At 38.9% G+C, this 22,649-nt stretch overlaps 1 protein-coding gene across 4 annotated transcripts in view; it reads left to right on the plus strand.

The window, feature by feature from the left end:
• The window catches only part of GALNT18 (polypeptide N-acetylgalactosaminyltransferase 18), a 242,486-nt gene that overhangs the window by 211,530 nt on the left and 8,307 nt on the right, over positions 1–22,649 (plus strand). For 2 of the 4 annotated variants that reach the window (XM_061462916.1, XM_061462917.1), the window contains exon 10: positions 13,929–14,093. The exons of 1 other annotated variant lie outside the window; for it this stretch is intronic. In XM_061462916.1, coding sequence (XP_061318900.1) covers positions 13,929–14,093 — 165 coding nt within the window. Of the gene's footprint in view, positions 1–13,928; positions 14,094–15,210; positions 15,232–22,649 lie in introns of those variants that run through there. One more of the 4 variants, XM_061462918.1, reaches the window with a different exon arrangement.

Below are 22,649 nucleotides of genomic sequence, written 5' to 3' on the forward strand. Positions count from 1 at the left end.
TAGTAATCTTATTGTAATCAGAGGTTCAGTATAGGAGAAATCCAAGAGCCTTGAAGCAGCGTGTGTCTGCCACAGAATGGTAAGGTTTCTAGTACCTACAGTGGGAGACTGTAGACCCCATCATCTGCAGTCACCTGCTGCATTGGGATACCCACGAAACTCAGGACACAACTGCTGGTTCAATGGATTACACTAGCAGGGTGGTCACAACAAGCTACTTGTGGAAAGGATAGGATTTGAGTATTATTGCTTTCATAAGCTTCTGCCTGGGCCTTGGAGCTGAGTGTCTCGGAATTGAGAGGGTCACTCTGCTCCTTCCTGCCAGTTTGGCATAGGTACATGGGTCAGGACTACAGCGGTGTGTCTCCCTTTGGCAGTGTCTTAGCTTTTCCTTTGTTGTGGGCATGGGCTGTTGTCCCCTGGGAAGGAGGCAAGGAGCAGGGAGGCAGCAGTTAATCCCCAAACCACTATTTCTGCAGTGCATGCCTCTGCCATCCTGAACTGCTAGGGAGGATCTGGTCCTAGAGGGCCCACGTAGAGACACAGGTATACACTTAGGGGAGAATCAGCTGTGCAAAACTGTACCAATCACTAAATAGATTTTTGTACAGTAGACTCTTGTAATAATCCTTAGTGTTTTTATTCATACACAAAGTAGGACTCAAAAGAGTCCTGAAAGAACTGCATTATTTATGTTGTGAAGATTCAGTGACTTTTGAGTGACTGATGTGCCTACTATTTGTATTCATTCTAAACAGCAAGAAAGAGGGCTTTTTCTTTTCTTAAGGTCTGTGCCCTACAGATAGCATTACAAGGTAATCTACTTCAGATAATAAAGGCTTCTGAGAAAGGCAGAATATGTTGGGGGAAATCTGTGACATAATCTGCCTTTCATCATGAAGGCAGCCTCACAGCCTAGCAATACCTCGGCAGCCTGGAGCTTAGTGTAGTGTTTTAGCTATTCGCTGTTTGTACTTGAAGGTCATTTAAATAACCTGGGTTTAGAGTTGTTGATTTTGCTTTGCTACTTCATCCACTTCATAAGCTGTTACTCAGAAAAGCTGAGCTTCTCCTACTTGGTCTTTGGGTACCTAAATTTATATGTGAGCCTTCACCGTATGATTGAAGGCCCCAGAAATCAAGCTGTAATGTTTTGGGGGGTTGGGGCAAATACTGTACTATTTGCACAGTTAAGCAATGTTCCTTTGCACATCATAAGTATTTACTGGTTTATTTTTTGCCAAGGTTTACAGCCTGATTTCTGCAAGGGGCACAATAGGAAGTTGGCAGTGTTCTTAGTCATGGGAAAATGAAGCTCACTCAGCCAAGTACAGTAAGGCTTCCCACACAGCTAGAACAGTTGAATTGGCATTAATGTCCTTCTTAATATGAAAGAAATTTCTGCTTTTTAAACAGCTTTATTTATTTATTTGTTCCTAATCTAGAAAGTCTAAGAAGATTTAAGTACTCATGGTAAGAAATCTTGGTATATGGTTACTTCTGATGTCCTGCCTTGATTCCATCTTTCCTTTAAAAAATGTCATTAGCACTAAACTAAAGAAAAAAAATTCTGTGATGAAAATGTATGAGGGGATGCTATTCTTTGCCCTTTTCTGAGGGACCAGAAGAGCAGAAGGAAGGATGAATCTCTGGGATGTGAGCACTATTCCAGCCTGCACCACATTTTGAGCTTACTTGCAGAGCTTTGTGAGCTTTGCAATTTATTCATAAACACAGGCGGATTCAAAGGTACAGTTTTGAAGGTTACTGTATACAGAACCTTAATCTAAATTCTAGGTGCTTACATCTTTCTCTGAGTGTCATTTGCTTTCTCCCTGCAAACAGTAGTACCACTAATTCAAGACATTTGGTGCTCAGGAAAAATGCCATTTCGATTCAGGTACATAAATTTCTCCACTTGCCTTGGAAGGCTTAAATATGTTTCAGGAAATAATTTTTTTTTTAGGATACAGTTGGGTTGGATAAAATTTCATGAGCTTCTGTCAGTCTCTACATAGAGACCAACAGTAAAGATCAAAACACAGACTTCATTGCTTGAAACACATCCTCTGCAACTAAGGCATAATGTTTTTATTTTTTGTAGGCTAGTGTAATTAAGGATCTGCTTTGATTTTGATGCTGTACATTTAGAATACCACTTTCTCTTCAACTTAATGAGCTTAACTAGGTTTAAGAGGCAAAATACTACCAAACATGCCAGGGTGGGAACATTGAGTAACTTTCTTTAGTTCTCCACAGGACTGAGAGCTGCACTGTTCTGCACCTCTCACCCCTGTCCAATGAATAACCACACCAGAGGCCCTGTATCTGTTAAATCAATTAGCACAAACATCAAGTGAAACTTGATAAATGGCATTTTGACCTTTTATTTAAAAAAAAAAAAAGCTTAACTGTTGATGACAGAAATGATCAACAAAAAATGATAGAGATTCTTTTCTTGGTGGATATCAGTCATGTCGACATCATCAGTATTCAAACTAACTCATCCTCCATTAATATACTGTTGTGAAGTTGGCTGTTAAGTCACGTAATTCATATAAAGAAAAGGAAATCACAGCATAGAGATCAGATGTCTGAATCTTTTTTCATATTATGACAAAGTGACACTGGTGCTTTTAAATACTAAATGTATGGCTACTAAACCAGGCAGAGATTTCATTTGTTTAGAGTAGTTTATTAGAAGTAATGTTATTGAGCATGCAAGTAGGCCATATACAGCATTTGCCTGTTCTGTAATTATAGACTCTATATAACATGAAAAACTGAATTAAAACTTCTGCAAACTTTATTAGTGTCAGGGGTTTACCTGAAAAATGACTGATTCTGACCTGGGAAAAGACTACAGAAGTATCCACTGAGTAGCTCAAGTGGCAGAGCTTGGTAAGAAAATTGCTTACTACTGAAACTGCAGCACTAAATGTTCTTTATGTGGAAATGCACAATATATCTGCAAGTAATAAGCCTTTAAGATGGTGTTCCCAGACAGCAACATGTCACAGTCTCAGCCATACACAAATTCCTGAAGCCATGCAAGAGACTAAAAACTGAAGAAAATTGCCTATGTGAGTGCTGTGTGTCTGTGCTGCTGAGTTTCTCTCACACTTCCGTGTTTAAAATAAGTAAAATTCTTTCCCTTGTTTTGGTGTTTGAGATCCACTTCTGCTCTGCAGAGGTTTCTTTAACTTTGGCTCATCATATTACATTCCTAACCAATTAACGAGTTGAATAATACCCATAATAAGGCCTTTAGATTATAATTATTTAACAGCAAGCACTGATAGGAGGTCAAGTGGGAGGTTAAAACTGCTGCTGAAGGAAACGCTGCTAGCAGGAGTAGGTGAAACCTTCAGAGCTTCACTTTTGCCAGAGTGCTGTGACAGACTGTGAGCTGGCCTAGGCTGTTCAGCTTTAACTTGCACATTAATTTCAGCATATTCAGTCCATTGTAACTTACATCTCTAAATGGGTTTGCTATAGCTACGCTGCTAGCCTAGACTAAATGGAATGACAGGTAGTCCACCTTCCCATAAAAATCTGGGGTGACTTTAAACATCTCAGTATGAAACACCTTTCACTGTTCTACATTCTGTGAGTCCTACAGGATCTTTAGGTTCCAGCTTCACCTCAGCCTCAACAAGATGTTCCAGTTGTGTTCTGACTGCAGCTTTTGTGGAGTAAAAGCAGCTTATGTTTTCATTTAGGTTAGTGTGTTGATGCTATGTGTTATTATAATCTATAAAATTTATCATATGAAAAGGAAGATGGGGGAAGACTCTTTTGGATCCTGACAGTTCATTTGATTTTGGTGAAATTATGTCAGACTTATTTCAGGTTTTCTGTGAATGAATCAAGCCCCGTTCTTGCTGTGGGATTTATTCATTTGCATATTGTAGAAGCAGACTAAAAACTACTACTGGGACTTTTTAAGACATTAAGAGCAGTTGGGTTTTGCATTTCATTTTGTTCTTTTCTCACAGGTGCTTGCAAGGAGGTCACTTTATAAACTTGACCGATGAATTCCTGGTGTTTCATTTTGTTTTGTGTGGAAAAATAAGTATGTCCCTGCTGGTAGCTTAAACAAACAGAAGATAATCAGACTTTCACTAACTAGCTGAGGTTGAAATATGCTGCCTATCTTTTTGTTTTCCTTTTCTATGCATAATGCTTTGTTCCACATAGACATTTTAATGTCTGTATTTTATTGTCTCCAGCACCAAAATAATTATATTTTGGACATTTTTTTCTTGTATTTGCATATGTTGGTCAATATGGTACCTCTGGAAACCTTAAATCAAATGTATGCAGGATCCTAAGAAGAGTGGGTGACATCTGGCTTATCTGAAATCAGAAACATATTTGTGATTGCTTTCAGTTAAGCCAGGAGAGCCAGTAGGCACTGGGAGTTAAGTAATACCTGTAGGGAGCTGGGGATTCTTCTCAAAGTTGTACATGTAACTACCGTACTTTGTTCCCATTTGTTCTGTCATTCACAAAATGACAAGTTCATGGCACTTGTGGAGCACAAGAGGAATTAAAGGACCTCTGTATGCATAGCCATTGCTCGCTACAGGACTAAAGACAGAACTGGATTAAAAACAAACAAAAACCCAACCAAAAACCCAACAAACAAAAAGAACCCCCAAACCCTCAAGATCAAGATGTTAGTGGAGTATCTTATAGAATCATAGAATAGTTCGCGTTGGAAAGGACCTTAAGATCATCTAGTTCCAACCCCCCTGCCATGGGCAGGGACACCTCACACTAAACCATATCAGCCAAGGCCTCGTCCAGCCTGGTCTTGAACACTGACAGGGATGGAGCATTCACAACCTCCCTGGGCAACCCATTCCAGTGCCTCACCACCCTAACAGGAAAGAATTTCCTCCTTATATCCAACCTAAACTTCCCCTGTTTAAGTTTTAACCCATTACCCCTTGTCCTATCACTACAGTCTCTAATGAAGAGTCCTTCCCCAGCATCCCTATCGAGAAGGTGTCATACTTGCTTGTAATTTGCCTGTTTTGACTTATCACATGCAGACACAAACTGTTACCAAAGTTTGGAAAAAGGTAATAATAGTAGAAATAACACCACGTGTTTTGGCAAACAGTTGGGAGGTTTTGCCACTAGAGAAAAACACATCATTTCTTTTCTGAGAAGTAATAAGCTACCTGACTCTCCCTGGCATTACTTTTTTATTGTTACACTTACTATTGTCGTTCCAAGCGTCCCAGTAATGACGCTGAAATCAATTATATTAATTGCTCTACAACCTCATAATAAAAAATTACGTCTTGACTTGAAGACAAGTAAAATATTAGGAACAGGAGATTCCAGCAGAGAGGAGAAGGGAACGCTGTGAGGTACCAAAGTAGCATTCTTGGGTAATGCTTTATTGTACACCAGCAAAATTACTGTGATTTTCTCTGTTTTGTTTTTGAGAAATATGGGCAAAAGGAAAATTCTGTGCAATGTGTAGAGGAAGATGAGTTCTTTGGAAGATGCTTCCAGGAATATTTGCTTGGAGAATGTGCTAAATGAAGCCTAGAATCCTGATCTAAATAGGAGCTGGAAGGTAGCCTCCTGTTGATACTTGCTAGGCTGATAATTAACAAGAGGAGGGGTTGAGAGGGGCTTTGAAAATAAAGACATGCAGTTGATGCAGTGTAGAAGACAGAACAAGTAGGATATTGCCTTTCTGAAAGGCAACCTGAACTCCAAGTTTTCAGAAGCATTCAGGATTTGAAGAGGGCATGAATGCTGACACCAGTCAGGAAGCCAGCAGTGGTCAGTTTTGATTAGAAAAGTTGTATTTTAGAGATGTTTTCAGTATAAAAAAAGGCTGTGTAACAAGATTTGGTGACTTTGGAAGTGGTTCAAGATGAAAATGCGCATTACATAAGTGCATGATTAGCTGAATGTGGCTGTGCCCACAGTAATCTGAAGCACTTGGGTCTTAGCTGTGAAAAGGTGAAAAATCTGCTTTTAAACTTGTTGATGCTGAGCTGCCAAATGCTTATGCACAGATGGCATTAAACTAGCTCAGATTTTCATTAGCCAGGAGGAGTCAGCTCTGCTGTAAAGAATGGACCAGTGCATTGGCACATGGAAGTGATGACTGAGTTTGTTTGCGAGTATGTATTGAAGGAGAAGAAAACAGGGTAAAACAAACATGGGATTATGTAGGAATAGACAAAGAAAACTGTGAAGGGTGAAGAAGGACTGGTGAGAGAGGGAAAAGGAAAATTCAGGTAGAACAAAGTCACAGGAGCCATAAGGCAGCATGCATTTTGAAAAAAGGACACACAGGTGTCACACACAGAAGGGTTCTGGTTGTTTTGTCTTGGTGCCTTTATTGTTTCCCGGTGGAAGAGTTGCAGAGATCTTGCACATAGGTAAGAGCAAAACCAAGAGGAACTTTAGGAAGTGAATCAGGTAAAAATTTATCCAGGTCTTGTTAATTCTTCAGTTACTAGCATTAGGAAAACTGTGGAAGTGAGTACTGAAACTATATATAAAAATGATTGACAGTTCTATTCAATTTAAAAAGCGGAACTTCTTAAGTAAGAGGATTTGTGTTTGCTTGTTTTAAATAAAACTAAAGCAGAATACCAAAGTAGGTAACAGCAGAATTAGGTATTCACTGCAATATAGGTTCATGATTTTAAATTAAAAAGTCTGGCATTGAGTTCCTGTCAGTTTTCTATTAAATAAATGTGTTAACAGTTTTGTGTCTTTAAGCCTATATTTGTAGCCTCACACTAAGTTATTTGAAATTTCTGAGCATCTTAGCTTTATTGCTGTCAAATATTGTTGCTTATAGTTTGGAAGTAAATTAGTGCACGGGCATGAAGAAAAACCCATAGATCAGATAATTGCTATGCTGATCAGTTAATTCAGAAGATAAAAATCTAAACACTGAAGTGAAATAGTGAGTAGTTTCCTTCTTACACACTTGACAATTTACAAGTCTAAATTATGGTCTAGCTGGCATTCTAGCTGTTTGTTAGCTTATCAGTAAGTCAAGTTTTATAGTGAATAGATCCTCAATATGTATGGTTATAATTGTTTTAAAGTTGTGCCATAAGGATGCACCAGCCAAAAACCTACCTCAGAAAAATAATATAAATCTTCTACAGGTTGACCTGCGGCTTAGGGGTGACTTTCTGTATCCTCAGGCTGTCCTCTTATGCTTGTACTCTTCGGCAGTAAGTTTTGTCAGGCAGCAAAAGACGCAACAATGCAGTTGATCATGGCTACAGGACAGCACAGCCTCTCTCTCCTGTCATTTCCTACAGGAACAGTAAATGGGAAAACACTTGATTTTTATCTTAGTGATGTTTGTGTTATTAAAAATTAACTTGGATTCTCTTGAGAGTTTTCTTACAAGGGTTGCTAAGTTCTTTCCTTTGGATGTGTTTGTCTAACAAGAAGTGGTGGAATAAAAACCAGGAACAATATAAATAGGCAAGTAACAGCAGTGTTACCCAAGTATGGATTTACTGGAATACACCAGACTACTCTTTAGCTGGAGTTGTAGTCAAGTATGAATCTGCTGTGAGACTTTGGACCTAATATTTAATATTGACAATAAATGACTTCATGGATTCATTTGAATAAAAATACAGTTCAAAGATGGAATAAAGTAGTGGTGAATCAGGCTTCTTATCCCTCTTAGTTATTATGACAAAAGCAGGGTAGCAAATAAATACTGCTGCTGGTGAGCATTAAGTTTGCTTATTATAAATGCAGAGTCATGTACAAGTCTCCAGTGTGATTTCATCTGGGAACATTGCCATAAGCATTACGAACGGCTTTCAGCCAGAAAATTGGTGTGTATTGCTTTAAACTTCCGGTGGGGAGTTAGCAATTTATCCTTCAGATAATCATTTTGCGTTAAGTTGAACATCTTCCTGTAACTTTTTTGCTACACGATAAACCAGCTCCTATGAATAATTTATTGCAACTGGCAGCCCGCTTCAGCTCTAAAGTCTATCAAGTCTGGTGGCTTTTCAAATTTTAATAATAAACTTGAAGTCAGACATCTCATTGCACTTAAAGTCAGTGGAATTTCATTGTTAATTGCAATGGGAATCACAATTCGACCTTTTAGGGCAATCTTCTCATGAATAGAAACTCTGCATCACATCATTGCGAGGACAAAGTCTCATTTCCTTTTCCTTGTAGGCTACAGCATCATAGGAGTTTGTGCAGATTTTATTTTGTGTAGGTGTTTTAAATGTTTTCACTGGGCCAAAAGAATTTCCAGAATTACCTGTGCCTTCATTGCTGTCGTGGCAGATTTAGGATGTGTTCTCTACTTCACCACTGTAACACAGCACATAAGATGAGAGTATCCCACCCAAATTACTGTTCTACCCATGCAGAGAACCTGCATGGCAATCGAGTTGGTCATTTTCTAGAAGGAACAGCAGCACATTTCACTCCACCATGCCCAGACTGACTGGCTGACCTGTACCAGGGTAGTCTGTCCCAAGCTTTTTGTCTGCCCCATCTGGCAAGGCCAAGCCTCCCTGCCATCATGAAGGACAGAAGTGCTAACCAGGATTTTGTGAATCATGCTTAGTGTGAATCTCCCATGTAAACAAAGGTAGCCAAATCTTGTCAGATCATCTCTTAACACCAGGAAAGAGATCGTCTGCATGTATGCACTGGACTCAGTGTGCACTGTCTCAGCGCTAACCTTTTATAGATCACAAACTCTTTCTTTTTTCCCCAGTTTTCAGCATTGTCATGCAGATCTGCTTTTTGTTGTGCTCACTTTCTGCCCCCAACACTTGCATGTGCTGCTCACAGGTTTTTCCCAGTGAGCACTGGGTCACTGCTAGCTTAGCAGAGGATGACCTCTTTGGCAGTCAGATGACTGGCTGTGCAAGTGATACATCAAGATTACAGCTGAAAGCAGAGTAACACTGGGTTTTGTCTTGAACGACTTCTTTTGCATCACTTTAATCTGCTGTGATCCCCAGGCTTCCAGAGGAAGTTTCTTGAGGGCACTGCTTTCAGTGAGGGCAGGGAAGGCAGGTGGGCAGTGGCAGCCTCCAGAGCCAGCACATCTGCATGTGAACAGCCCTCACTGTTGAAAAGCATCTGGTGGAGTGGCTGAAAGAGGTGTGGAAGTGCCTATGGCTCAGGCCCCACTTTGTCTCTGACACGTTGTGGGTCACTAATCCTGACTACATTCTTACAGAGTTTCTAAGTAATCCTGAATCCTTGCAGTGTCACTTTTTGAGAAGGTAAGTGCCTTCTTACTAGCTGATTTCCTGAACAAAGGTGCTCCCTTCCAGCTCCCCAGGAGACACAGCTGTACTGTTAGAGCTAAAGAAACAAGATGGTGAAGTGCGGTGCGCTAGAACAGACTAATGAAATGTAAGGAGGCTTATTCTTTTACAGAATAATGGAGTTACTTGTTTTGGTTTATTTAAATCATGTGCTTTGGTATACCAACATCCAAGCTGGATTCTTTCTGTGGAAATTCAGTAGCTCCTCAGGGAGGGTGTATGTGATGGTGATGGGAAAATGTGTGGTTGTGTTTTGCTGAGGCTGCATCTTCAATGAAAGTGCAAAGAAGCTGTAAATCAGCATACAGCAACTGTCCTGACTTCAGTGGGACTCAGCAGATTTTTGCCTACTGAGTCTCCAGCCCCTTGAATAAGGACTGCTATGACATTTGCTGTGGTAGCAGAAAGGAAAGGTCCAAGTTCTGAGGAAAATTTTCAGAGTTACCCTAATGACTTAATAGTCCATATTTAATAGTCCACATTCAGTCATTTGGACTTCCAAGACAGTACCTGGAGTGATTGTCCAAAAATCACTTTCCTAAATTACTGCAAAATTATTGTTAGTTGATGGTGATGCTACAATCTGGTAGGAGCAAATGTGCTGGTAAAATGTGTTTTGCCTGTATCTTCTGAAGTGTTTTGAACAAAAGTGCCTCAGTTGTCCATTTTGTGCTGAAGTGGTCTGTAAAACAGCTAACATAGTCGTTGATGCTTGCTAAAAGCATCCTCTTGAAGAAGTACTGCTGTGGGCATTTATCTACTTAACAGCTTATTTAACTCACAATACAGAATGTTTTTTATAGGGCTACACATAAAAACATGAGCATGGTTTTGATGCATAAGATCGTATTTTACCTGAAGGTCAATTTAAAATATATTCAATAAAAAGTCATATATAGAATCACAGAATCAACTAGGTTGGAAAAGACCTTTAAGATCATCAAGTTCAACAATTACCCCACAACTGTCAAGACCACCACTAAACCATGTCACTGAGAGCCTCATCTATATGTGTTACTTAAGAAGTACATTATGGGATGATAATTCAGTTCATATAGCTCAGGTGGTTAATCTCCTGCAGCCCACCCGAGACAGGTAATTTGTATACCACCTTTTAACTAAAAAAGAAACACAAAAATAACTAAACCGCATGGCAGGAGGGGAAAGGGAAAGAAATAAACTAAAGTTGTATTGTAGAAAATTAGAATAATCAAATAGAAACAGAGAGATATAATGCGAAACCAAGTAAAATATTTTTCTTAATATATGAAATTATTTAAAGGGAGGGTGTACCATGATTTTGTGTTTAATAGCTTTAAGTTTCAGACTAGAAAAGCATTACTTGGTACTGTTAATAGTTAATTCTGTTATACCAAATGGATGTCCTCCCTTCATCCTGACATAGTTACTACTCTGCTCTCTCAGTGCAGGGACTGTTTCATTCTTGGGTTGGGGGAAAGGAGCCAGGGACTGTTCATAGGTTTTAAGAAAAGTTTTCTGGACAGGTGCAACACTAACCTATGCCTTGCTGTTTGCTAGTGCGTTGCTCAAGTGTACGTGCAAGTGTACGGGATGTGATCCCTCCGTTAGAAAAACACAGTAGTCAAATGACCATGTTGTGCAATGTTTTCAATTCTAAAGTAATGTATGGTGTTCTTGGATAAGATTTTAAATATTTATAATAATATTTAGAATAATTAAGTTGTATCCATATTACCAGATAAGCAAAGCAACATCTTGAAAGAGCCTCTTTAGGCAGACTGTTACCGTTCCAGCATCCATTTCAGTTTGAGCTTATTTTTACATGCCGATTAGGAGCTCATAGGTGCCTTTTCCAGTACTAGGTGTGAGTACAAGATTTCACACTTCTTTTTCTAAACTGGTCCACACTGAAAAATGAAGTGACCTTAGCAGGTAGGGTGAACTCCCTGAAGGTAAGCAACAACCTGCTAATTAAATCTGTTAAGCATAATTGCATTTGATTGTTTCATTTCTGTACCATTTTGCCAACAAACAGAATTGAGTAATTCCCCCAGCCAGAGCTGTCATTCTGCTTCTGCCCAGAAAGATGCTCAGGCTGAACCACTGCTGCTTTGACATCAAAAAAGCTGGTGGAATTGGGTTTGCTTTATCCAGGAAGATGGAATGATTGCGTGGAGCCTTCAGGCCACTCTGTGAAAGGCTGACGAGAGTGAGTAATAAAAACAGCTCAGCCCTCAGGGTCTGCAGGTACGCCACTTTTTTGCACAAGCAACCCGAAGCTATAGTCTGGCACTTCTCAGAGTTACAGCCAAGACTGCTTATTTGTTTTCTGTGACTGATGTGTATCTTTAAGAACACAAAAGGCGAAAAAAAAAAAAACAAGCAAGCCCCCTAATTTTTCTCCTACTTTTTTGTGTGGTGACAATGTGCTGAACAAATGGAATTAACAGATCACTTCCAATTAGTCAGAAATGCAAATAACTGTCAATTTCCCTCTCATTTTCTAGTAGTAAGTTTAGGTAAGAGGAAAATGAAGTGCAACAAAATGTTCACCTGTACAGTCAATACGTCTTAATAATCCCCTTTGGAGATTATCTTGATTTTACAGCCTTGCTATATCACTACCTCAGTCTCTCGCCAAAAAAATATCTGGATAGATCTTTAATGTATCTAAAATAGGTGCTGTTGATCTGTCTAGAAAGTGCATTCCAAATGTTTATTGCTCTTCTAAAGAATCAGTTTTGTTTGCAGAATGTTAATTATCTAACTTGTGGATGGAGTGTGGGGTATGGTGGTCTTAAGTCTTTCTGCAGCTCATACAGTTTACTTCAGTCCATAATAACCAGGCGTTTTGGAAATGTGCTCTGCTAGGTGCTTTTATTTACCCTTCTCTTCTTCTGTAGAGCATGACTGAACTATTCAACTTTTCTCTATTCAGACTTTCAGCAATAAGATAACCTAGATTCATCTCTCTTCGGCCACCTCAGATTGCTGTTATTTCTGTGGGTTGAAAAGCATGAAACTTGATGAAGGGGGTCAAATATTTGCTTAGTCTAAATCACTAACATCAACTTCTGTGCAACTATGTCAGTTTATACCTGCTGTGGATCTTCCCTAGACGTGTTACAGGAGAATGAACAGAGGACACAGTCTTACACAGAAACACCATGATTTGTTTTGTTCTCTATTTAATCCCTGCATTGACTGATTTCAGCATTCAAAGGTGGGATTACTATTTTTTTTTTACACGAAGCTCCCAAATCTCTCCACAGTTCTGGTTTGTTGTTTCTCTGCTTTCTCCCCTACTGCAATCAATATTTTATCAGACTTTTCACAAATAAGAATACACACATATAAAATAAGCTACAATGTCAACAATGAACAGATACCGGGAGATAGTACCATCAACCTCCAGGAACAGGAAAGTTTTCCAGATACACACAGCATGATTTCCAGCTCCCCTTTTGTTACAGACACATGGAATGGGTACAGTAAATTACAGGGACATTAATTTGGTGCGTCTGTCAGCTCTTGTCCGTTGTGACTTTGATACCACTGGAGCTGTCAAAGCCTTACACCTGAAGTATGATGTTGCCATTTCATCTTTTCATGGTCCTCCCAGGAAGAAGGTCTGATTGTAGCAAAGTAAGTAGTAGTTGTGATTAGCAAACACAATCCTGGCATAGTCCTGTGTTACCCTTCTGGGTGTGTATGTAACATGTTATCTTCAAGAGGACATTACTGACTATCTGGCAAGCTCACCTTCCTTCCCCTTCTTTTTCTTTCATCTAGAGGAACCTCCCACATATATTTGTAGCCAAACGGAGTAGAAAGAATTTGTGAACTATACTAGCCTCATGCCTTCAGCCCTAAGTGTAATTACTGAGGCTTATGACAGCTGGAAATCCAGAGCAGCCATATCTGGTCCCTTTTTCCAGTCTCTTGTATCTGTGTGATTGACATGTAAAAAATAATATGAGAATAACCCAAACCATGCCCATTTGGTTTTCTCTCCTGCCTCGTATCTGTCTGTCACCAGATGCTAATAACCTTTTCTTGTTTATACTGGTTTCCGGTCAGCAGGTGCCTCAAATTCGGGGTTTAGCTTGATTTTTTTTTTTTTTTTTAATAAAATCTTCATTTCTCTTTCTGTCTGTCATATAAAAGACTGAGATCCTTTCTGATGAACTGCTTTGCTTCTGTTCTCTTCTTACCTCTCCAGTCAGATGAAATAGTCTCATCAGAGTTGATGGCAATACTCAAATTATTCCCACTTCCTGCTACAAGTAGCAGGAAGAGTGTGTATCCTACTTTTTGGAGACCCACAGTGCATGACCATAAGAAACAGAAGTTAAAAGGCACATGATGAGACAACAATGAGTTGTGTTTGCATATTTCCTATCACGTACCAGCATTTGCTTGTTGGCACCAATTAACAAGTAATTGTTAATTTAGAACAACTTTTAAAGTGTTGTGCTGCTTCCTGCATTAAAGGAAATAATTCAAAGCCACCATGGGGTCAGCCTACTGCTATGCAGCATATTTATCATTGCCATTAGCTTTTTGGTAAAAGTGCTGCTTCTGTCTAGAGGCCACAAATCCTGTTTGTGCTTCCTGTTGCAGAATGTTTATTACACAAGCAATCAGCAGCTCCATGTGGGTGTTCTGAGTCCCACTATCGACGATGATGACAACAGATGCCTGGTGGATGTGAACAGCAGGCCCAGGCTCATTGAATGCAATTATGCCAAAGCCAAGAGAATGAAGCTTTACTGGCAGTTTACTCAGGTAATGCTTACTCAGCAGGCATTTCAGAAAGTTCTAAAGCTCTCTTTCTGTATCTGAAGTGTGAGTAATCTGTTCACTAACAGACTAGAATCAGATTTAGCCTTGCTTTCTGTGCACAGAGCCAGGAAGCTGTGTTCGCATTTGATCCCTACCTCAGGAAGTTATAAAATTTGTATTTTATTTTCTGAGTTCACAATGAATAATTTGTTTCTAAGGCAAATCACTGTTGCAGAACTCTGTCAATCAAAAGAAAAAAAAAACAAAAAATAAGTTATTTTATAATCAAATACAAAATAACCTATTTAAAAATAAGGAACAGAAAGCTTACTGTTCGGTTATTTATTTAGAAGTAGCAACTCAGAAAAGGGGGTGGTAGGTCACTGGTAATAACAGCCTCATATTGAGCTACTTTTGCATGTTCCTTACTTTAAAAAGCTAATGTGTTGTGTGTGTGAAAGAGAGATCCAGAGTGGCACAAGTAAATGCTGGTAAGTGATTTCACAGTGGTAAGAATGCTGGACATTTGAGTCCAGGCCTGGTGCCAGCACTTCTTAACTGATTGAGAAGTACAAAGGAGAACTATAAAGAAGCTACAAAAGTTCTAGGGCTAGAAAACATGCTCTGTGATGCAGTGCTTACGGAGATCATGCTGTCTGGTTCAGCTAAGACAAGCAAAGTGACTCAAAGTGTATCACTGTTTCCACAGAGGGATACAGGTTACCCTGAAGACAAACCAGGTTCTGATGTTTAGAAGCTAAAGATACTCAGATTTAGTCTCTCAAAGGAAGGAAAGATTTTCCAGTTAAGACACTGGAAGTTAACCATGTCAGATACTGACATGTCAGTTGCTTTGGATAAATAAAATTACAGTACTTCGTACACCAAGTACCTCATTTAGCTTCTGGGAAAAATTTAATAGGTAGTGCAAGTTTGACTGCTCACAGTTTCTCCTCAGCAGGTTTGAGCCTACAAATCTAGTTATGTACTCAAGCTCATGAGCTGAGGCTCACCATTAAGGTAACTTTATTCCTGCATTTAATTTTTCTGTAATGTCCACATGGGTTTGCAAATACCTTTTCTGCCAACTCATTAGTTTCTTTTTATGTGACTTCAACAGCCATGACAAGTATATTTTAGGACACTGGTAATACAGTTCAGCATCTATCTTAGTGCAGAGTCATTTGGACACTAATCAGTAAGGCATACTATTAATATAATTTGTATTTATGTTTGAAGTAATCCAGATCTTTGTCTTTTAGGGTAACTCTCAAGCAGCAGACCTTAAATCCCTAACCTGGAAAGACATCCCAGCTTTCCCCTTCAGTCCCCTCAAGGGCAGAATTTTAATTACATCTTCTCTCAAATTTTAACAGTAGTCTTGTCATAAGGGGGGCCTCATTGTGGCTGTCTGTGCACTGATAGTATCATTTTAAAAGAGTATAATTAACATATTTAAATAATATTTCAGTAACATTTTAGTACTGTCCACCTATTTAGGGATTGCTCCCTGTAACCCAATCCTTTGGTGGCAATTAATGGTTTCTGCTCCAGGATACTGGTGTATTTTGTAATACTGATGATGTTAGATTTGGTTTAGGAGGCAGCAGTAGAATGCATTGATAATTTTATTATTTAAAGCTTAAAAAATGGTATTTAATTAATTAAGGTTATTTATTTTCTTTCTGTCTGTATTTCCATTCCATGTTCCAAATGTGATCTCCCAGTGAAGCTACAGTGATGTTAAACAATTCAATGGACAGCACTTCAGTCTTCTACAAAGAAACTTCCACCCAGGAGAAGTGAAAGCTAATTAGTTGTTTCCTTACGATAAATTAAGAGACAAATGAAATAATTAAAAGCTTTCTGTTCAGAAAGAATTTTGTTAATGCCAATGCAATTAAAATGCTGTTATCACTCAACATACAGCATGGTACACAGCCCTTTGTACATTCTGTAAGCTAGAAGAAAGGTGATGAAAGTAACCAAGGCTTGACAGGATCAACTGATGAACTCCATTTGAAATGCTCCCGTTAGTTTGGTGACAGGTTTCTGTGAATCGCTGGAAGCTGTCTATCTGAGAGAGTCTTTTATATTACTCTTTTAAAGCTCTGGTACTTCTTTTCCATATTATACAGGGAGCAGAACTCTTGAAAATAAGCAGGACTGTAAGCATTGATGCTTATGTAGTTTTGAAGTTTGTGAAATATAAATTAACTTCCTTTGACTGCAAGTATGCTTTAAATTCTCTGGATTCTCTAGCCTTTCAACAAGACTGTCCGATTATACGGATAATTAAAAGTACAGCAGTGCAAGTGGAGAATTGCCTCAGAAAGGGAATGGGAAACAGACTTTACCAACCAGAGTACAGTAAACTAATTGAACTAGATTTCCCCACAGAAATCAGTGTTTGCCCTGCATTCCACACATGTTGAAATGTACTGAGAGAAAGTAGAAATAGGGCTTATCATCAGCTAGTGGACACGTTCTTGTTTCTGTAGATCTATTACAGAATTATTTAATTCTTAATTTGCATATTTGTATGATTAGAAGTGTGTGTATGTACACATGTAGCCACGTGTGTGTATGTGTATCAAACTTTATTTCTTTACAAAAAATATACCTTCTTTGGTGTTAGAATTTTAAATTACTTGGCTACCTGTTAACAGTGGTAAACAGCTGGAGTCAGGCACTCAGGTGTCCACTGCTACCTTGTGAATGGAATAGTGATTTGAGGGACACTTACATGGAAGGAACCACCACTGGTACTTCAAACATTTTTCATTACACATCATGCTGGCTGACTGGACAGAGGCCTTGAGAGATTGGTTGTGTCTTTTGGTACAGGACAAACTTGCATTGAGCATTCAAAGTTTGTATGATGTGTTTGTATAATCAGGATTTAGCTGAGCAAATTTCCAGGCTCCATGGTTTTATAAAGCTGCCAAATGTGATGAGACCAAATAAAATTCAGTTACACACTTCCTTCCAAGGCTTCTTCAAGAGATTATAACTGTAATTATGGCAAATTATGTAAATTAGCCTTGAAAAGATTCCCATCAGCTGGGTAGTGTTCAAGAATGTTATTGTTCAGGCTGTTTGTCAAGTCTTCTCTTAGAGAAATGCTTTTTTTGGGTATATTTTTAATGCTGAAAAGTCTTCTAGGTGTTTCACAGTTCATCTAGATCAGTCTTGTCTCACCACTTTTTCATTTAATCAGAACAAAATTAGACCTTATAGCAAAATCATAAGTGATCATGAGAAACGACACAAGGCAGAGAGGATAGAGACAAGAATTGCATAGAAGTAAAAGTCAGAATTCTACTAAAATATTAATATAAACATGATATCAAGGAAGCTGCTCTGGCATCATGAGCTGTGAAGTAAGTGAAACCTAACCTCAGTTGCCACTGAGTCCCCCTTATTTAGTACTAAACAATCCTGCTCACACCCTGTGAGTGCTTTATGGCAAGGAGGAGGTGCATATGCAGCGTGCTGGCAGAAGCAGCCTGCTCCCTTGCGCAACGGAGCATTTGCAGAAAGCACCATGTCAGCAGCACATGTGCATGGCAGTCACTGCCCATGTGCTCAGTAAAGCTGCCATCCTCAGGCTGCCACAGTGATTGTCTGCCATGGGCTGTTGGGGTAACAAGGAAGGTGCTGAAACGTAGGAGATGGAGGCCAGTGCACCTGGACACAAAACTCCTTGGGACATCTTTCAGTAGACACTATGGCCAAACCCATGCTCTTCTGAGCTATCTGATACTGTTAAGTTTGTTCTGTGTACTAAGAAATAGAACATTCTAAATGCTTCAGTCAGGTTTTTTGGAGGAGGTATATTGGTTTGGGGTTTTTTTTGGAAGTTTCTCAGTCTCCGGCCTGATTACTCAGGTTTCTTGCTGATAGAAAGGCAGGCACGACACAATGCCTGACCTATGAGTGAAATTCATGTCTACATGCATGACCCAGGTGGCAGAGATCAGCTAGAGAATACTTTATGGAACGTTAGGACTCCTTCAACAGCATAAAAAAGGCGAAAGGATGATGTTTTTCTGTAATTACTCTTTACCTTGAAGTGTGTTCATGTTTCTATGCAGATACGGGTGTGACTGTTTCTTATGCTTTTAACCAGACTAGCTGCACTGTCACTGCTGTTGTGAGAAACATGACAAGTGAGGGCTCAGTGGAAAAAGAGGTATAAGAAAGGACATGAGGCAGAGCTAAAAACTGAAGAGATTAATCCTTTCAAGTCTGTTCCGTGTTGAATTCTTTTCAATATAGCAAGCTGTGTTAATTTATGTAATTAAAATTCCAGCGTGGATGCCATAGAAAGATTAGAGTATGCATCTGTAGGGATAGCCCTCATGGGAGGGAGTGGCCATGCAAAGCTGGGCTCAAGCACTCCTGTGTACCCTTATCCACTGACACTTGCATCTGCCTGTGATGCTAACATAGCTTTTATGTGTTACAGAGAACTGATTCTAGTTAGTGCTGGAGGTGTCCACAGGAATCTTCCAGTGGGTGGTTTATGCTTTCCTGAGAAGCTGTAAATAAAAATTTGTTGCTGACAACTCTACTTACCATATGTATAATTTTCCAAATATCATAGTAGGAATTGCTTTGGAAGGAGAAGGAAAGACAGACGAGCAAATGAGATGAGCAAATTAGTTACTCAGTTACAGTGTTCCACAGATAAACGTAATGATTCAGATCTCATTTTAATAGGTATTAAGTAATAGACAGGTTAAGTAGTCTATGTAGCTGTGTAAAGAAAGAATAGATCTTAAAATTAATGAAAGTATTTACATCTTATTCCTCCTACATATTCTGGCCTTTGCCAGACAGTCATCCTGAATTATTCTTCCTTGCATTTATTTTACAAAGTCAGGGGACATGCAGTACTACTGCTAGCCAGAACCATCACCCACAGCAACACCCCAAACAAGTAAGCAAATGCACGGTGCAGCTGCATGGCAGGATTAAGCCGGAGGCCTGTGAAGCAAGCAAAGAGTCTCTGTACCAATTTCATACGCCCCCTCGCTGAGCATACCTTCCTCAGAAGTGGAGGCTAACACCATTAAACAGCAGTTTCCTTCTAAAGTCCACTCCCAGTTCTCAACCCGTACGTTAGCCAAGGACATCGATGTACAGGAGGGATTAATTTTAGTAGAGTTGTGTGTCTAAAGGAACAATAGTTCCCATGAACTTCTTCAGATTCTTTCATTATGAGAACCTTGGGGTAGAAAAAATGCATCATTAATTTATCAGGAATTTGAATTTATGCTGTACTTTTAACCCCAAAGGACACAAATACACTCAGTATGTATTTGCAATATAAGACACGCTGTGCTGCCACACAGCTATGTAATTATGCAGTGCTTGTCTGCCTGTCAGCTCAGAACAGTAAGTGATCCTGATCCTGTTAAAAGAAACAGAGATTTTGATCCTGCAGGAGAAACATAGAAACAGAGCCTAATTATTCAATTAATTGAGCCAACAGACTAGGTTACGCCCTGTATTTTTACTGAGGTTATCTGATTTTTAAATAACCACCATTGACAAGTGTAAAGCTTTAAACCTCGACCACAAAAGAGCACTTCCATGAGCCTCAGGGGCCCCCATGCAGTGTTGGTGTATGGGTCCAGTATATCAGCAGCAGTTTTTTCTGTACCTTGCAACTCTTTACCTGTCTTTGGTCAAATATTGCCCTAACTTGCCAGTGTTTAATATTTTAGCTAACTGGATAATTGCACAAAGTGTTATAGCTGGAGGACAAGGAACCTGAACTGTTGTTCTGCTTAGACATGAGAAAGTGATACTTAGTGTTTTAATTTTTGTTTTGCACTAGTAAATTTGTCCTTAATTCATGTGCAACTTAACCAGTATTCCTGTCATATTGAACACTCTCTACAAGCAGGTGTATTAGAGTAAGGATTTTTTATACTCTGTGAACAATGTCTTACTATAAGCCTACAAACTCTTTAGTCCCATTAATGCAGGATAGGATTGTTTAGAAGTACAAAAATCTGAAAGCGTTATCATTCTCCATTTTGAATACTTGACTTCAACTTAAATATGAAAATGTATATGCAAAATAAATGCAGAAAAAAATAGTAAATACAAATTCTATTATAATGTATTTTAACAGCTGGTGTTAAATTTGCTTTCAGTTATTGCTGTAGGTTAGCAGTAACCAAAATTTCCTTGGAAAAGTTCAGTGTTCTATTTGGAGTAGTTTTCTAGTAGCAAGTTTTAGTCCTTGCAAATTAGGTGTAGAACTTATCAGCTAGAAAGTTTGTGTGTGAATACAGCAGTAAAATAAGCTTTTAATGGGTGCATTTCAAGTCTTTCCCAGCATATCTCATTATGCAGTATTTATTCTCCTGAGGACTACATTTAAGCTCCAAAGACGCTTGTGCTGAATTAATTTAGAAGAAAGTTAACACATACCCATGTTTTTTTTCCTTCAAAACAGATACCTTATTTGCATATTTTAGTATATAATTTTAAACACCACATTTATTTACAAAGAAATTATTTGTTCTAGTTCCACCTGATTTTTCCAAATTGCAGATATCCAGACAGGCTCCATCCAAAAATCACAGATGACAGCTGCTGCTGACAGGGTACTGCATGGCATTATAATGACATGTATGCAAAAGAATGGCCAAATCCAGAATGTTTTCTACAATTTGACCAATAACCAAAACTTCCCAAATAAAGGGACTGGGTTTTGGGAGATCTGAGCTCTGTTCTTAGTCCTTTGTTTGCATTACTGGACCAGTCACTTCTTGGTCTCTGCACTCCTCAGCTGCGAGACAGATGGAATTATTTGTATCTTTAGCAAACATAATATTATTTCTAATTTCCCAAGTGAAAACAAAACTCTGTCCTGATCAAGTCAGTACAAGTTGCATCTTTAATTCCAGTGGAAACAAGAACATGTATGTAAGCAGGTTTTGGCTACCAAAAAACACCCTACAAACCAAGATGCAAATGCTTGAGGAAAATGTTCACTTGGAAGGCAATTAAATCAGGAGGCCATAATTTATATATATGATGAGAAAAAAGTTTGTTACTTAGTGAGATGATCAGGCCATCAAGTTTGGTATCCTGAACCTGACAGGGACAATATGCAGTATAACAGACAAAAAATAGGTTATTTCCATTGGCTGTGTAAACTGTGCAAGGTTTGTGCAGCAGCTGCAAGGAGGTTGCTTTCCCAGTATCAATTAGCATCAACTAACTGTTTGTGTGGTTACTAGAGAAAAAGCCATTTTAAGTAACTAGATACTCTGACCAGAGTCCAAAACAGCCCAGCCTAAATTCCCATGTTATAATATGCAGATCGATTGCAATACTAGTGCAAATTCATTTCTTAATTTCCTTCAGTTGGCACTCAATTTATTTCTTCGTCTCTAGAGATTGGTTTAATCATAAGCATATAATGACAATGCAAAGAGTTCAGTTTCTGGGTTAAAATTAGTTAGGAAGCCTTCATATTGACCACTCTGATTAGAAAAATCTAGACTAATTGAATACACCACACACACAAGAAGTAAAACTGTCATTCAATTTTTTTGTTTTCCAAAAGAGTTAACATTTTAGTAAGATTTAAGCCTCACAAAGAAATAGGAATACATATTTTCTCTCATCTAAACCCCATAAATCTTTGGCAATCTGTTAAGATGTCTGCAGGAAATGTCTCGTCTTTCCTAGGGAAAATATAAAATCTTGGGGTTTCTAATTGTGCCGAAAGGAGGTTCTTATTTGTCTGGCTGAAAATGAATAACTAAGTATACCCTGTGCTAAGGTTGATGCGTAATAACGTGAACTTTTCTTCTTTGCATTAGTTTTCTAGATGATATGCTATGTTAGAACAGTATTTTCATCCATAAGGAGAAAAAAGATAAAAGAATAAGGCAGTAAGGTGTTCCTAGGCATAGCCTCCAGGTGCATGCTGTGAACAGATTTTCATTAGCAAGTAATATTGCTTCTTGTGCGCACTCAAAAGTGGCAAGACATGTTAACAAGATTTTCACATGGACAAGCAATGCAGAACAAGCCTTAGAAAGCAACATATTTGGGCCAGTTCTGTTTAATGTCTTTACCCAGGCTGCCCAGGGAAGTAGTTGAGTCACCATCCCTGGAGGTATTGAAAAGACCTGGTGTAGATGGCACTTAGGGACATGGTTTGGTGATGGACTTGGTAGTATTAGATTAACGGTTGGACTCTGATCTTAAGGGTCTTTTTCAACCTAAACAATTCTGTGATTCTGTATACAGAAGTGATGCTTGCTTCAAAACCAGTCAAAAAGGTGAAACCTAGGAATACACAATTTGCTACATCACAGATCAGAAAATTAATTAACTAGATTAATTACCTTGTCTAGAAGACTGTCTCAGGCAATGGTCAGCACTTGCTGCTTCACAGAAATGAGCTCCACTCTTGAGCCAGCGATTAACTATAGCACCAGGAGGATTCCCTTCTTGACTGCTGATGCTTTCTCTTCACAGAGACCAACATTTGATTTGTCTGAACGATCATCTTGGCATGCC

Source organism: Pezoporus flaviventris, unplaced genomic scaffold, assembly GCF_033815535.1.
Source record: "Pezoporus flaviventris isolate CSIRO_AGI_PZ_B2104156 unplaced genomic scaffold, CSIRO_AGI_Pfla_v1 ptg000036l, whole genome shotgun sequence".
Lineage (NCBI taxonomy): Eukaryota > Metazoa > Chordata > Aves > Psittaciformes > Psittacidae > Pezoporus > Pezoporus flaviventris.